Raw genomic sequence first — 15,867 nt, 5'->3', positions numbered from 1 at the left:
CTATGAGTGGGATGTGAATTTTATAACAAATATGGACACGTGGCAACCGAAAATTTTATCCGAAAATTTTATTTGAAAAATTTATCCGAAAAATGTTATCTTAAATTTTAAGTGAAAATTTTATAATAAATAGTGACACATGACAACCGAAAATATAATCTTAAAAGGTTATCAAAATTAATGGTTTAAAGTATAAAAAAATAGGAAATAAAGTACAATGAATAGTAATTGCCTTAGACTTGCCCTAGACTTTGCCCCATGGGTGGAACCACAAATGCAAAGGCTGACACTATTCACGTGAATAGTGGCAGCCCTTGCTTGCCTTTGCCTTAGACTTAGCCCTTGTGGGTGGAGATGCTCTTAGGTCAAAGGATTTTGTTTGTTTAATATTCACAGTTTCACCCACACCCCACGTGATGGCTGGTCTTATCGTTTTGACAAAAGGATTTTGTTTTGTTTGTCTTATTAAAAGTAATAATATTATAACCAAGACAAGTGGAAGTATGTTAAAAGTAATAATATTATCATTTTTATGTTATTTAAAATATGTTATAAATTATATATATTGTTATTTTTAAAATTATTATATATTATTTAAATTGCCTTATCCACGACGTATCGTATCCTAATTTTTAGAAATTTGTCGTATCCCTGTGTCGTGTCGTATTATATTCCCGTATCCGTATCCATATCCGTGTCCGTGCTTCTTAAAGACAAATAAAAGACAGAGAGAGAGAGGGAGAAGTTAGGTCACCTTGTAACCAGAGACCAAATCCATTGTCGATTTCTCAGGTCACACTGGGACTCGAGAAATCCTGCAACCAAACACCAAGAAAATTCAGCCAATTTTAGCGCGAATTAATCAGAGAAACCCTAAATTGGAAGCAAAATTTGTTGAAACACAAAATGACTTGCCTGCTTGAGAAACTGAGTCCGGGAAGATAATCAATTAAGCTGACAAATCGATGAGAGGGATATGAAGTGATCGATCTAGTCTAAGAGATTCACTTTTGCTTTTGCAGATCTTTTTTTTTTTAATTTTTATTTTTGGTTTGGGGGGTTGTAAATTCTAAGTCCTGATCAAAACGCAGAACATGGCACAGCTACGCTAACACTCTTTTCTTCTCGCTGAGCCTCAGCCTAAGAAGAAGAATTTTGATAATATAAAATACGTGTAAACTCACTGACCCGAGACCCATCAATGTCAAATATGGCAAGGTACAAGTGGCAACTTACGTCATCGGCGGAAGCATTTCGGGTTATTGTGCCTTCCAGCCCACTTCCAGCTTATTTCGTTTGCACAAAAAACCCAGCCCAAAAGCCAAAAAACAAAACAAACAACTAAAAATAGAACACAGAGCCTTTGTCGCAGAAATTCTAGCAAACCTAAGTTGGCCCAAGATTAAATTTGGGCTGTCCTGCAGAGTAGGTTAAGTGGTACAGAATATCTCTCAATTTCTCTCGATTTTGTTGTTCTAACAAGCATTTGCCTTTTTTGGGGTGCCCTGGTGAGAAGAGTCTATTATAGGGCCAGACAATGACTTGGCCGGGGATTTTCAGCTCTAGTTGCACTAGGATATTTTATATCTGCACACAAGATAAGACTTGATTCAGTGCCTCCCATTTCTTGATTTATTTATTTTTAAATAAAAATTATGGTGCTCATTAAAAGTCATAAGATTGTCTATTCAAGGCTCAAGAATACATTTGTCCCCGGAAAAAGAAAGGCAGGTCTCAACAAGACAAGGTGGTGTGGCTCCCCTAACAAGTTTGGCAGCTTTTTTCGTTATTTTATTAGGTCATATTTTTATTTGTTGTGATTTTAGCAAACGACCCAATAAAAGTCAAAAGTTTAGGACATAAATCCCCGCGCCGTGGACGATGTGCTCTAGGCATGCATCTCTCTTGCAATTTGCTTATATAACCATGGAGGAGATAAACAATTGTTAATACACAACACAATGGCTGAATACCATATAAACAATTGTTTGATTGTATGTAGAAACTGGAAAAGCGTAAAAAACAGTACAAGTTAGAGAGGTGGATCCAAACAGGCCCTTCCAATACGGGCAGGTCGTTTCGAAAGTCTTGAGTGGGAGGCCTAAAAGTCTGATGAGGCTTTTTGGATATGTGGGTTCTGAAACAGCCACTTGGCATTCACACTCAAAAAGTAATGAGAACTTAATCAAGTCCTTTCCCTTCTAGATCTTGTAAGTCGGGTCTTGGAAGATAGGGCTAGGGTTTCTCTGTCACAACAACGTATACCAACTGCAATTCTGCAAAGCCTAACATTTTTTCAAAGGTGGGTGGTCAATATTCTGTCATTATGTCTTTTACGTTCAAAGAGCCAAGAATCCATCCGGCAATGTATCTTTTAATAAATCCATTCACCTTTTACCTTGGAATTAAAAGTTAAAAAGTTATATGGTCTACAAATGCCATCATTTCCATAACAAAGTAAGCACAAAAATGGGTGCAATAAAAAGTAAAAAATAAAATTTAATTGGTAACCTATTTCCAAATATTTTATCTAATCTTTCTTTTTGGACATTCTCCCTTTCTCTCGGTAGTATGGACACACAGTGGCATGGCAGAGCTAGAAACTTTGTACAGATGAGGCACCCTCAAATGTTGAAATGACATTTGAATTAATTTTTTATTTGATACAAAATCCCTAAATTTGATTACTATACTCTATTATTTTATATATTATATCAACTATCAACTCATCATTGATACTAGCAAAATATATTGATTGAAATTAAATGTACTTCGTTAAATATACACACTAAGAAATTCTAATTGTAGTTTATTACTACAAAATTTAGAGTTGAAATAAGACAATAAGAGATTTAGAAGGGGTAGTAATAATAATGAAAAGAGATAGAAGGAAAACATAAAAATGGCATTTTGAAATTTGATAAAAGATTGATAATTGTGCTAAGAAAACAAAGGCCTCAATGAGGGAGCTAGGACCATTTGGACCTTAGCTCCCTCTGTCCTGTGGACACGTAGTATATCTTGTATATGTATTATAATGTGAGCAGACGACATGATTTATTTTTCTTCTATTTGTAGAATAATATCAATAAATATATACTTATATTATAATACGTGTATAAGATGTTCACATATTCTTTAGTGGTGAAGAAGAAGTTAATTATTTACCAATTGAGGATGCAGTTTAATTAGCAAACAAGTTAGTGAATTAAATTCTACAGAATCATTTTTTTAGTGTTAATTACTTTCTCCGAAAAGTTCCAACAGGTTTGCCATTCTTTATCATACGCCCTTGTATCATAGAATATGCCGAAACAATACTTGGTGCTTTTTTTTTTCTTGGCCTTCAAAAAGCAACAAATTTCGACATTTCCAATTTTTCCATTGAACTTTCTAGGAAGCTGCGTATTATAAAAATACCCCACAGTCCCAATCCCAGTCCCACTCAATGTGCTGTCAACTTCACGTTTGTATAAGTCCATGTCTTGTTTTTCACATCGCTTTCCTTTTCTCTCACCCCCCCCCCCCCCTCCCCCCCGCCCCGCGCCCCCACCTCCACTCCCACTTTTCGTTTGGTTTACAGAACTAATTTGAGGAAAAATTCTTTCCCAATATATGGAAAATAAAAAATTCATTTACCATATTTGGTAATACTGAAAAAATAACTGAGAGATATCACTTTATTTCCTTTCTCATGTTTGTTTAAGTAAAAATGAAAAACAAAATTTGTATAAATTTTCAATTATACTCATATTAAATCAAATAAAAAAAATGTATTTAATGCTATATTGTAATTCTAAATTGTTAATGAGGACAAAATGGTCATGAAAAATGTTTATTTAATATTGGCTTATTTTTCCAAACTTTTCCATGAAAAAGGAAAACAAAACTCATTTTGGGAGGATGACTTTACTTTCCCCTTTACTTTCTCATGGGATAGACAACGATTTCTTATGTCTGAACTTACCAAACATGGGAAAGCAATTGATTTTCCATCTCCAAGTCTCCTTTCCCATGAACCAAACGAGACCCTCCTAACCCAAATTCATTGCTACAATTTTGGCTCGCTTAAGCTAATTTGTCTTTGGTTTAATCATATTAAACCGAACATGTTAATGTTTTTTAACTATATTAATGTATATTTTTATATCTTATAAGAACATAGTTTAAATTCTCTAAATTAATCTAATTTACGAGGAAGAAAATTCAAACATAGGTATAATGTAACATACTTAAAGTAATGATTAACTAGTTTAATTCACATTTATATTAACATATAATTATTATAATGTGAGCAAGGAATATTTGCCTACCATGAAATGCAGCTTTCGAATTTCTACCTTGGTTTAACTTGTGAAATTCGTAAACCTAATTCAAAGGTGTCCTCGCATCAAAAAGAGTTCAAAGGGGTGGTGGCAATCGCATGGATTCTTCAAGACCCAATTAAACCAATACAGCACACACATATTATTAAATGAAACCAACTACTTTCACCCCCATAATAAAAGAGAAAAATTAAAAAAAACAAAACCTTTGAATGCGCAATGGGTTATGGTTTGGCAATATACAACAAACAATGAGCCAAACAAGAGTGAGATTCCTATCACATGTGGACTTAGCTATCAAAGATGTTTAATTCCAACACTTGATAATTGGCAGGAGCGTGTCTATTGGGACACACGGCAACTCCCAAAACATGAGTATGAGAATATTTCTATCTTCTAATATTTCTATAATTTTGTATTTCTTTTTTTTCTTTTTTCTTTTTTCTAGTGAGCATTGAAGTTATTTTTGCAATATATGTTATTTTTGTATATATAAATAAAGGAATTTATTTAATTGTTAAAATTGACCGTTATACTAAAATTTGATGGTTTAAGTTCTAACATGTATTTTAATTGTCAAAATTAATGTCTATTATTGAATGTTAACCTATTGATTATAAATTTAAGGAAATCATTTGGAATTATAAAAAAATGGGTCATTGTACTAGGTTGAGCTAGCTAGTTCAACCTCATTTGTTAACTTGTTGATTTGATTTTAATGGATCATGGGTTCAATTCTTCCATTGTAATTATTTTTTTTTGGAGGTTTAATAAACACAATTTTCGGTTCAATAGGCTTTTTTGTTTGTGATTACTGTAATTGCTCAAATCCTTTGTTAAATTTTCCTCGTGGGTTGTCATTTATTTCCATTTTTATTTCTTGATGGCATCTTGGGTTTTCATTTGGAATAAGGAAACAAAACTAAATATTAGAAACATTTATTTCCTTTTTACATGTGGATTGTACTTTCAATTTCTTAACACAGACAAAAACGAGAGAATTATGCGAATTTTTCTACATATAGGAGTGCGCAGTCGTCGGACACAAACCAAGTAGCTTATTCCATTCTAAATAAGTTCATCTACACATAAAATATATGGATTGTTTTAAATTAAAATGTTAACTCGTTTTATTTATCTAGTATTATCTCCAACGATGTAAAAACAAATGAAATATAACATCATTAACAATTTTTAGGTTAGTTTGTTTCAATTTTGGATTTCAGGTGTAACAAATGGAAGCTATAAATCGTCACATTCCCATCCAAATAGACATAATAGGCGGTGCTATATTTCGAAAATAAAAACTAGTTTCTACCAATAAGATATTCTCACCTACTTCAACCCATCTCAACAAAAAAGAGACACCACTCATTTCTTCTCCTTAAATAAAAAAGAAGTGGCTGTTCTAATTTTAGTATTTTTATAATCAATCCGAACCAACTTAGCTTTAGGGTTTAGAAAGATGTTAGATTTTTGCTTATCAGAAAAAAAAGAAAATAAAAGAAGTTCTATAATGAAATTGCCGTAGAGGAAACACAAGGGGCAAATAATGAATGCATTGACCAAGTCAAATTGCGCGTAGGCTAATTTTCTCAAAGTAAATTAGGTTTAGTCATAAAAAAACTTTCACTTTTGGAAAAAGCCAAAGCTTTTTCAAAAAAGACAGAAAACCTCTCGACTTTCAAATTAAAGACATGCAAAATGTAAATGATTCATTAAGAAATCCAAAAATAAATAAGGGCAACTTTGTCCCATTTTAACTTCTTTTAAAAAATTTCTCTCTCCTTTGGGTTTTTCCAAAGTCTCCCTTTTCTCAACTGATAACACACGCTAACATGCAAGTGCAAATGATCATTATTATTTCCATCATTCTAAAAATTTAAAAATTCAAGTAAATTATATGATATAATTCGTTCACGTGTTATAATATAAGCTGAATTTTATTAGTACTGTACCTTAAACATGCAAAATCTTAATTATATTTTTCATCTATATTATATCACGGATTATATCCCAATAATATAACACATAAATGGATTAACTATTAACCATATCGTACATGTATATCATATTCTAATAGTCCATATAAACCAGCAAGCAACGTGATTGGTTGGAGTCACTGAAGTCGAGGCTAAACTTGGAAACACCGCGTAGCTCATCCCACTAATTTACCATGAATTTAGTCTAATCAATCATCGTAAAGAGGGGCAGCCGAACAACATCAACAAAACGAGATCAACGGCTCCTTGTAATATGTTCGCAACTGCCATTCATTACAGATAGGCACGGGGTGAAGAATTCTACTACAACCAATTCTATTCTGTCACTCATCATCCTCACTCATACACCGTCAAATAAAAAAAAGATTCTCATCTAACGGCCAACAGAAAGTCTACCGTGTGGGCCTTAACAGGTAACCCAACCCCGGCATTTGGAAATTACAATTTTTTTTTTTTTGTGGAAAAAGGTAAAGAGGAATTGTTTTATTTTGTGTTGGGGATTAAGAAGGATTCATTTTATATTTGGGTTTTTTTTAATTTTTCTCTCTGTGTCACTGCCAGTCTTTTGGAATTGGGGGGTATCTGGCGAAAGAGCGAAAAAACCACCAAACGGCTATAATTGGCGTTACAGATTTTCGTGGGACAATAGAGAGACAGAGAAGCTCTATTAAAGATCGTTGTTTTTTGTTTCTCGTTTGCCGAATTTTCACAAAAAAATTTGGCCTTTCGGGTTCGAGTTCTTCATCTGGGTCTGCAGGATCTGATGGTGCAGAGTTTTTGAGAGAGGAGAGGCTTTAGAAAAAGGGGCTTGTTGGGCATTCCCTTTTTTTATTATTCGTCATCATGTCTGACGGATACTACAGTTCGAAGAAGACTGATGATATCTGCGACGATGTTTGTGGCCAGGTAATTTTTCATATTTTTCTCTTCAATTTAATTAGTATAATAAAAGTTTGCCTCTTTTTTTTTCTTTCTTTGTTTCAACTTCGAGTTTGGGTTTCTGAGTATTTGGTAATGGTTGCAGTGGGTTTTCATGTGTTTGGGATTAAGGGAACTTGGATTTTTGTCTCTCTTATTTTTTTCTTTTCACTCCATGTTTTTTCCTCTCTGTGATTTTAAATACCATTTTGAAGTTTCGATTAATGGGTTCCTTGTATTTTAATCTGTGAGATTTTGAAATTTTATGTTTTTTAGTTTTATTTTCCTAAATCAACGAATAAGAAAAGGGTTGCCAAACCCAATGGTTTTGCGTTGTTGAAAATAAAGATATGGATTTTGTATTTGAGTCATTTATGTCTTAAATTTTTTTGTGGTTCTCTGTTTTTTTTTTCTCCTTCTTCTCTACTCTTAGTTTTCAGTTGTCATTATGGGGCTTGTTCTTTTGTGTAATGGTATTGTGATTACCAATAAAGTTTTTGATATTCCCCTAATTTTTGGTAACCATTTTTGTTACTGAAATTATATTTTTCCATTTTTATGTTCTTGTAAAATCCTTTCTGGGTCTGAAGACTCTGAAGGGTCTATGCCATTGTAAAGAAGTGCTAATTTGTACAGGGTCTAAAATGCATTATTAGAAATATATCGTTAATGTTTATGAGATATTTTTTTTTCCCTTTCTAGAATTGCTGTTCCTGAATTTCTTTACATATGCTCAAATAAGTGCTAATAAGAAGAATTTTTTTCTTTCTGTACCGTAATATTCTCCTCCAATTTAATGATATAAAACACGGTTACTGAAAAGACTTTTGAGTATATGTAATCTGGGTATCTTAGAACGTTTTCATTTTCATCCACAGCAGGGCTCACAAGCAGCATTGAGCATGTCTAGACTCCGATGCATTTTGCGTGGCTTGGATTTCAAGTCTTACATTTTCCTGTTTACGGTTGTTCCATTGGGCATGTTTGGCATATATTTACATGGGCAGAAGATCTCGTATTTTCTAAGACCACTTTGGGAATCTCCTCCAAAGCCTTTCATTGATATCCCACACTACTATCATCAGAACGTGTCAATGGAGACTCTTTGCAGACTTCATGGGTGGAAGATTCGTGAATCACCGAGACGAGTTTATGATGCAGTTCTTTTCAGTAATGAAGTAGACATGCTTACAATCCGATGGAATGAATTGTATCCATATGTGACACAGTTTGTTCTCCTTGAATCCAACTCAACGTTTACTGGCTTGCCCAAGCCATTGATTTTCGCAAGAAACCGGGACAAGTTTAAGTTTGTTGAACCCCGGCTAACTTATGTTACAACTGGAGGAAGATTTAAGAAAGGGGAAAACCCATTTTATGAGGAGGCATATCAGAGAGTGGCACTTGACCAGCTTCTTCGAGTAGCCGGTATAGAAGATGATGACCTCCTGATAATGTCTGATGTTGATGAGATTCCGAGTGCCCACACAATTGATCTATTGAGGTGGTGTGATGACACCCCGCCCGTTGTTCATCTTGGGCTGAAGAATTACTTGTATTCTTTTGAGTATTATGTAGATGACAAGAGCTGGAGAGCATCAGTTCACAGGTACCAGACTGGTAATACTACCTATGCACACTTTAGACAGAGCGACTACCTTTTGTCCGATGCAGGGTGGCATTGTAGCTTTTGTTTCCGCCATATCAGTGAGTTCATATTCAAGATGAAAGCTTACAGCCACTATGATCGGGTACGGTTCTCTCATTATTTGAACCCGAAAAGGATTCAGGATGTAATATGTAAAGGGGCTGACCTATTTGACATGCTTCCTGAGGAGTACACATTTAAGGAGATCATTGGGAAGATGGGACCTATTCCTAGATCTTACTCAGCTGTTCATCTTCCTGCATTTATACTGAACAATGCTGAGAAGTACAAGTACCTATTGCCTGGAAACTGCAAGAGGGAAAATGGCTGAGTCTTGAAGGCTAAGGGTGCCTTGTTCAAACAGTAGGACAGGCAAATTGTTGATACAACTCTTGTGAACTGGACCAAATAGTGATCTATTGGAAAATTGACGGCGATGGTGTTGCAGCGATACAAACATACCTTTTCCTAAAGATTCTAGGTCATTGTTAGAGAGTGGCTGGGAAGAAACAGGATTTCGTCCTGCCAATTAATGGGAGATTATGTATATTTCCTTTTTCTTGGGTTTCTTCCCATGTGGAGGCATATCAATTTTAAAGTGGGGATTTTTCTATTAGGGGAAGCTTTGGTGAGCTTATGTACCCACCTCTTGTTGATATGACATAATCCCAAATGCATGAGTAAAAATGACATTTCCCAGGCTTTTCTTTAATGGGAATTGCGATTTCTCGGACTAATTTATTTACATCTTTCATTCTGTCGTCAGATTGCTCTTGGATTTACCATTGTTTAATCTGTTTACGTGATATTGTTGCGCAAGTCCTCCCTTTATCTTTCTAGTTTCCCTATACTGGGGATAACTTGAGGCACTATACTCAAACAGTGCCTTGTAATTTTGATGCTGAGGTTTGGTCAGGATTCCCCACTAAGTGCCCCATTTGTCAACACTCAGTTTTATTATCTGGTTTGACTCTTGGTTGTTGCTTATTTAGCTATCTCGTCTTGTCTGCTGCTGCTGCTGAGTGAGTCAATTTTTGTGATATCATTTTGTTGCGTTTTGAAATTTCTAAGAGCAAGTGTTGCAGTGCTGCTGCCGAGAGCAATTCTTTGTCATTCTGACCCCATTTTTTCTTGGCGCCCCGCTTCCCCCCACCTCTTTTTTTCTTTCTTTTCTTTCCTTTCTGGCTGGACATAATATTGAATGTTGAGCAGCATATTATATTAAGTTCGCTGGCTTTTCAGTATATTTTTATGATCTTTAACGATGACGTCCCTCCCAGTATTTTTCCAAGTTCACAAGCGATCGCTATCAACATTCTTTTTTTCAAATTCAAGCAGCTTTCTCTATAAAGAAAGCAAAACCCGAAACTATCAGCTAAAATGAATTCTGTGTCCAAATAAAAGAGGAGACTTTCTTGGTCGGTGACTCGGTATGTCAATTCACTTCATTGGCTCTCAAGCAGCTTATATCAAACACTAGGGTTTCTTTTCTTTAGAGAATGACTGGTTCCAAAAATCACTTGGATATATAGGCATGGGGGCATTGGCAAAAATTACTCAAACCTACAATCTCTCTGTTTTAGGTGCAACTTGCAAGGGCACATGGTGGTTGAAACTTGAACACATCACATAAGCGATGGGATAATTCAAAATCTAATCTCATCTCATTTTGGGGACCTTCCCAGAAAGTTCTGCTAAACTTGTCCAACCTCCCTGACAACTAGGTTATGACTAGTGAAAGTGAGATCAAATGTACCCAATAATTTAGTGCCTGCCTTCTTGTCCACTGTATACTATATATGTATGTCTATAATCTCACTTGGCCTTATTGGCATATACATTATATGCTTTGTCCTTTGACCAGTTTATGATCATTTTATGTGCTTCACTTGAGAGTCTTCTTACATTATATAACAATTTTTAGAAAAGTATGGGAAACAACTCCTTAAAGAAAAAAATCCAGTTACTATTTGACTCTGACCACAAGACCCGTTCTTATCAGGATTGAACTCCACGCACAACTCATTTTGCACAAACCTCTTCAGACCCAAATAAAAAAAGGGAATTTTGAACCCATCTCTTCCAGGAGGTTCATTTCCTTTTAACATTTTGACCATTTCAGAAGAATTCAGAATACGAGTTGTATTTGTTGAGCCGAAGACAGAAAATACATGAAAAGAAAAAAAAAACCATAAACCCCCTTAAAAGACAGATATATGGTTGAGAATTATAAACTTAGTTCCAAAGACATACTTCCAATGTTCTCTTTTGACTTTCAATCTATCTTCTAGATTTCTGATATATGGTTGAGAATTATAAACTTAGTTCCAAAGACATACTTCCAATGTTCTCTTTTGACTTTCAATCTATCTTCTAGCTTTCTGAGTGTTAATGGAATTCGTTGGTGGTTGGAAAAACCCACAGGACTTAGCGCGTGATGAGTTGACTTGGTGTGTGATCTCTTCTCTCTCTTTCCACGTCCTCAGGTACAAACAAAATGCACATTGACTTGACTTGGCCATTGGGCAAGTCAACATTTTTTTAAATTAAAAACATCCAATTTCTCTTGGGAATTTTTTGTTCATTATTACGTGTTTGAGACGTAGACTCTTTCTTGTATGATGACTGCGATTGGTAAACCAAAGCCGACCAAGTTTAAAATTGTTGCCCAAGTGAGAAATATATGCAATAATACTATATAATTTAAATATAAACCTTTATTAAATACTATATAATTTAAATATAAACCTTTATTAAAATAATCAAAAAAGAAAAAGAACATGCAAGAGCACAGTATGTGGTGCATGATCTTCCATATTTATGGATCCTCCTATTGCCATTTTCAAATGGGCTTCTTGCAATCGCTGGTTGAACAATGGGACCCCCCCTTAGAGGTATTGGGCTTGAAATGCAGCCCTGCAATCACTGGTTTCATCAATCACTATCCCAATCTTCATCCAACTCTTTTGTTGTTCTTGTGCTTTTATTAGTATCCTTCACTTTCTTCTCTACTCTCCTTACTTGATAATCCTCTTCGTCACTACTCTTGTAATTGTATCTCCCTGCTGTTGGTGCTCCTACATCTTCCACAGCCTCTAATTCCCATATTGCACTTTCAGAAGCACCAAATGTATTCTCCGACACGACATCCTCCTCAACCAACTTTCTTCTCACGTTAACATCACCATTTCTTTTCAAATAATCATTGTTATCGGCCCTGCCAATACTATGATGCTTCTCCTGTGCATTTCTTGATACCTCAAACTTGTCGTGAGCTTTGTCCAAATCGTTTGCCAATTTCTTCCTTTCTCCCCTCCTGTAACTTAAGTCCTCTTCTTCATCACTGCTGCTTCGGAAATCATAATTCCCTGCTCTTGATGCTGTAGAGTCATGCTCTTCCTCAGAATCGGATTTCCACATCACAGTATCAAGATCGCTGAGCATATTTTCTGATTCAGTACCTTCGTCCACTATAATCTTTCTACTGCTAGCTTTTGCGTTATTAGCTTCACGATTTTTCTTAAAGCGTTCATCATTTTTGGCTCTGCCAAACTTATCTTGCTTCCCTCTGTCTCTTGTAGATACCTTGACCTTCTCAGGTTTTCCATCAGAATCATCAGCATCACTGTCGAGAACACTAGCATCCACAACATTACTAGAATCGCTTTCCTCTTCATCATCTTCATAATCACTATCATTAGGCCTCCGCTTGCCATGTGTATCCCTCCAACCCCTTGCCCTGGTGGTCTCATCATCAGAGTCGTCATTTTCAACGTCTTCAGATCTTCTGTATCTCCCACCAAATTGTTCTTTGTTCCAATACCTTAGTCTGGTTTGTTCTTCTTTCTCAGCTGCTTCCTCAGCAGCCCACTCTCGTTCCGCTGCATCCTCAATCTCAGCTATGAATTTGTCTAACTCCTCCTCCTCCTCCTCATCAGGAGGGTCAGAATGTTTCAATTTATTATCAGGCTCTGCTGCCGACAGTTTGTCCCCACGGAAGACATAAGGACTTCCGTCCTTCTGATCAATTGCATTAAAGAATGAGGAAGCTACTCTCTGGATGCTTGCAATGGCAACTGGATCCTCAGGATTAACACCACTTCGGCGGAGCTCCTGTTCTATCTTCTTTATGTTAAGCTTCTGAGATTCAAGAGCTTGTTCAAATCTAGCCTTGAATAATGCCTGCATGTAAAGATGCAGAAGTTAATAATCCATTTTGATTGCCTTGTCCTTAATTGAGGTACCATAACAGGTTTTTAATTAATTTACTTTATCTCAGTGGAATTCGTTTGTAGTCTAAAAGTCTGAAGCAACTAGAACATACAAAAACAAACAAAAGGAAAAAACTAGTCTAACATCTATATATAGAAACCTGAACACAGTGCTCATGCAAAGACAATTCCATTCCCATCCACTCAAAACCCAAAAGTGGTTAGCCATCATTGCATGGTCTTAGTATCCGCTCAACTGAAGGGGATCTAAGTGCAATTCAAAGGATGGATTCTTCTTTTTTCTTTGGTATCGAGAGGAGGGCCTGGAGTAGATCAAATCCATGGTAGGTTAAAAGTTTCTGGGTTTTTAAAAATCTGGCTAACAAGGACATATTCTGGCAGATCTGTTCTCTGTGCAGAGAAGCATCACAACTAACAGAGCAATATGGTCAAGCAAGTTTGTTCCTTAAGCTACATATATAATTGTTTCTCCCAGAAAATGCAAGCTGAGATAATCAGAATATTATAAAGGGACACGCTTATTTTTATTCACCTTCCTTTTTGTAAGGGTATTGAAAGGAATCAAATTTTTGGGCTGGCGGTAATTTCTTCCACGAAACATGATGATTGTTTTCACATTATGTATGTTTATCACAACACCACCACTCAGTCTTGCAAGCATAGTCGCCATTTCCTTGATTTTCTCTTTGGGGAAGTTATCACAACAAACTTGTACAGTCTCGTGAAATTTCCAGTGCAGATGCATATTCTGGACAACTCCTCCAAAGACCCCACGAACACCAACAGGAACATAATTTTTATTTCTGAAGCCAATCTTCTTAAATGCCTGAAGCTGCTCGAGGGTTAATAGCTCAGGGTCATGCCGGGGTGCTGGAAGATCTGGAAGCTCGTATTTTTTCAGCTTCTGTAGTAGCAATGCCACTTTCCTCTTAGCCTGCATAATTCACATATTCGATATGGTTATCTGATGAACGTGATACATCAAAAAGGTGATATAGTAAGCCAGGAACAAAGGAACGGAAACTTCAATACTACTTGAAGAAATAAACTAGTGGAAGTAATACTTCCTGAGTATTACATTAGTCCCTACTTAAGCATCTGACTTGAAATTTGCTAAGCATAAGAATCCTTTGACTCTTGTTTACTTTGATAACCTAACCTCTATTGCCTATTAATTCCAACAGAAGTATGGCTGCACTCTTAACATCCTAAAGTTTTCAAAACAGTATTTAAAATACAATTAATATTGGTTATCAAAGCTCCGACTAGATTGAAATATTTGAAATGACCCCATTATTTTCTTTTAGCTTACGAAGAGCATCATTTACATCTTCTATGAAAGAAAAAAAGCCATAACAAAACCCATCAATTACAGCCCTTTTTGTATATCTCGACTTGCAACACTTTAAACCAATTTAGAATGACCAATAATGTCGCAAAAAAATAAAAAGCTGATAGCTGCAAACCAGAATTTGAAATAGAGGAGACAGATTTCTCAACCCACATGATATTTAACAATTAACTAAAAGGGAAAAGTAACATACTCTTTTGAGGTTGTAAATGAGCCTTTCATTTTCGGTCATGAGCTTCTTTTGAAGCTTTTTTGCTCTGCGAACCTCTCTTAGTGTTTTACCAGACTCCTTTTGCATCCGCTTTGCGACTTTGCTTCTCATGCTACTCCCTCTAGATGAGGACCCTCTAGATGTGGACATTGACCGGCACCACCCATCGAAGGGATTGCTCGGTGTAGATGAAGAAAAGAAACAATCTTCACTCGGTTTACTTGGCTGAACTACATTGCTTGAGAGGAGTTTCGCTGAGACATCTCTTAACAAGAAGACATTTCTGTAAACAATTAAAAAAAGAAGCTAAATTAGACAAAATCACCCACCCAACGTAAGAAGGATGCTGAGAATCCGTAGATAAACTGAAGTCAATAAAGAAAATAATATCCTTCTCTATGAATAATTGCTGGTAAGTATTAAAACAAAGGATTTAGATTTTCAAAATCAAATGGCTTTTCTGTTGAGGTCTATATGATACCGCAAGTAAAACAAATACGACAGGCTCAACTAGAAAGACTTGTTTTTTCCACTAGGAAATCAGCTTAGAGTAAATGGGAAAAACCAGAGAAATGATATGAAGGTAGACATTATGATTGGTTGCTGAGAAAATGATACGAAAAGAAAGAAAAAGTTGAAATTTTGCATCTTCGATGCTTCACTATCTAGAACAGAAACACAAACACTCAGACTAGGCCCCGAGAAACTATTCCTTCGCTTTCTCAGCAACCAAGCAGAGAGTAAATTGAGAGAGAGAGAGAGAGAGAGAGAGAGAGAGAGAGAGAGAGAGTACTTGGAGGGATTGAATTGGAGGAGAGAAGAGACAGACTTCAAGCAATGCCTGTTGAGGTTCCTCGTAGCGAACATTGATGGTTCAATCAAGCTGCGATGGACCTCAATCACTAATCGAGTACTTTGCTCGTTTCATTCCTTTCTTCCCACCCCAACGGTGACTCAGATTTTCAGGGTTTTAGGTTTTGGGTTTGGGGGTCGGGGCAGTTTGACTAAATTGGGTATCTTCCAGGGTTTATTTACCAATCTAGCACTGCTCAACAATTTCGATTATTAAGACAAAATGTTTTTTCTTTGAGCAAACAAAATGTCTAATTGTTTTCTTTTAAAAAAAAAAAAAAGCTTTAAAATTTGGTTCATGTTTATATTTGTTACACTATTAATTTA

General features: G+C 35.8%; 2 protein-coding genes across 3 annotated transcripts; one reads left to right on the top strand and one right to left on the bottom strand.

The window, feature by feature from the left end:
* Positions 6,805–9,641, top strand: LOC18781737. Of its 2 annotated transcripts, none has more exons than XM_007215447.2 (2): positions 6,805–7,234; positions 8,125–9,641. In XM_007215447.2, the coding sequence occupies exons 1-2, from the start codon at positions 7,172–7,174 to the stop codon at positions 9,223–9,225; spliced, it is 1,164 nt and encodes a 387-aa protein (XP_007215509.1). In that variant the 5' UTR covers positions 6,805–7,171; the 3' UTR covers positions 9,226–9,641. The 2 variants fall into 2 exon arrangements, with proteins under 2 accessions (XP_007215509.1, XP_020416169.1); XM_020560580.1 differs by having other exon boundaries at positions 6,809–7,234; positions 8,128–9,641.
* On the bottom strand, positions 11,871–15,694 carry LOC18782194 (uncharacterized CRM domain-containing protein At3g25440, chloroplastic). The gene is given in 5 exon segments (XM_020559718.1): positions 11,871–12,061; positions 12,063–13,076; positions 13,659–14,060; positions 14,671–14,971; positions 15,482–15,694. Coding segments are annotated over 5 exon segments (1,863 nt in total). The 5' UTR covers positions 15,556–15,694; the 3' UTR covers positions 11,871–11,989.

The sequence above is a fragment of the Prunus persica genome, chromosome G3 (genome assembly GCF_000346465.2).
Source record: "Prunus persica cultivar Lovell chromosome G3, Prunus_persica_NCBIv2, whole genome shotgun sequence".
Taxonomy (NCBI): Eukaryota; Viridiplantae; Streptophyta; class Magnoliopsida; order Rosales; family Rosaceae; genus Prunus; species Prunus persica.
The sequence above is the reverse complement of the archived record's forward strand: the minus strand, read 5'-3'. Positions and strand labels throughout refer to the sequence as shown.

What these genes read in the sequence shown, in the direction of transcription:
- LOC18781737 (XM_007215447.2), top strand. Translation starts at nt 7,172, where the DNA reads ATGTCTGACGGATACTACAGTTCGAAGAAGACTGATGATATCTGCGAC. An exon ending in GCGACGATGTTTGTGGCCAG is followed by an intron (nt 7,235 to 8,124) that starts GTAATTTTTCAT and finishes TTTCATCCACAG; the next exon opens with CAGGGCTCACAAGCAGCATT.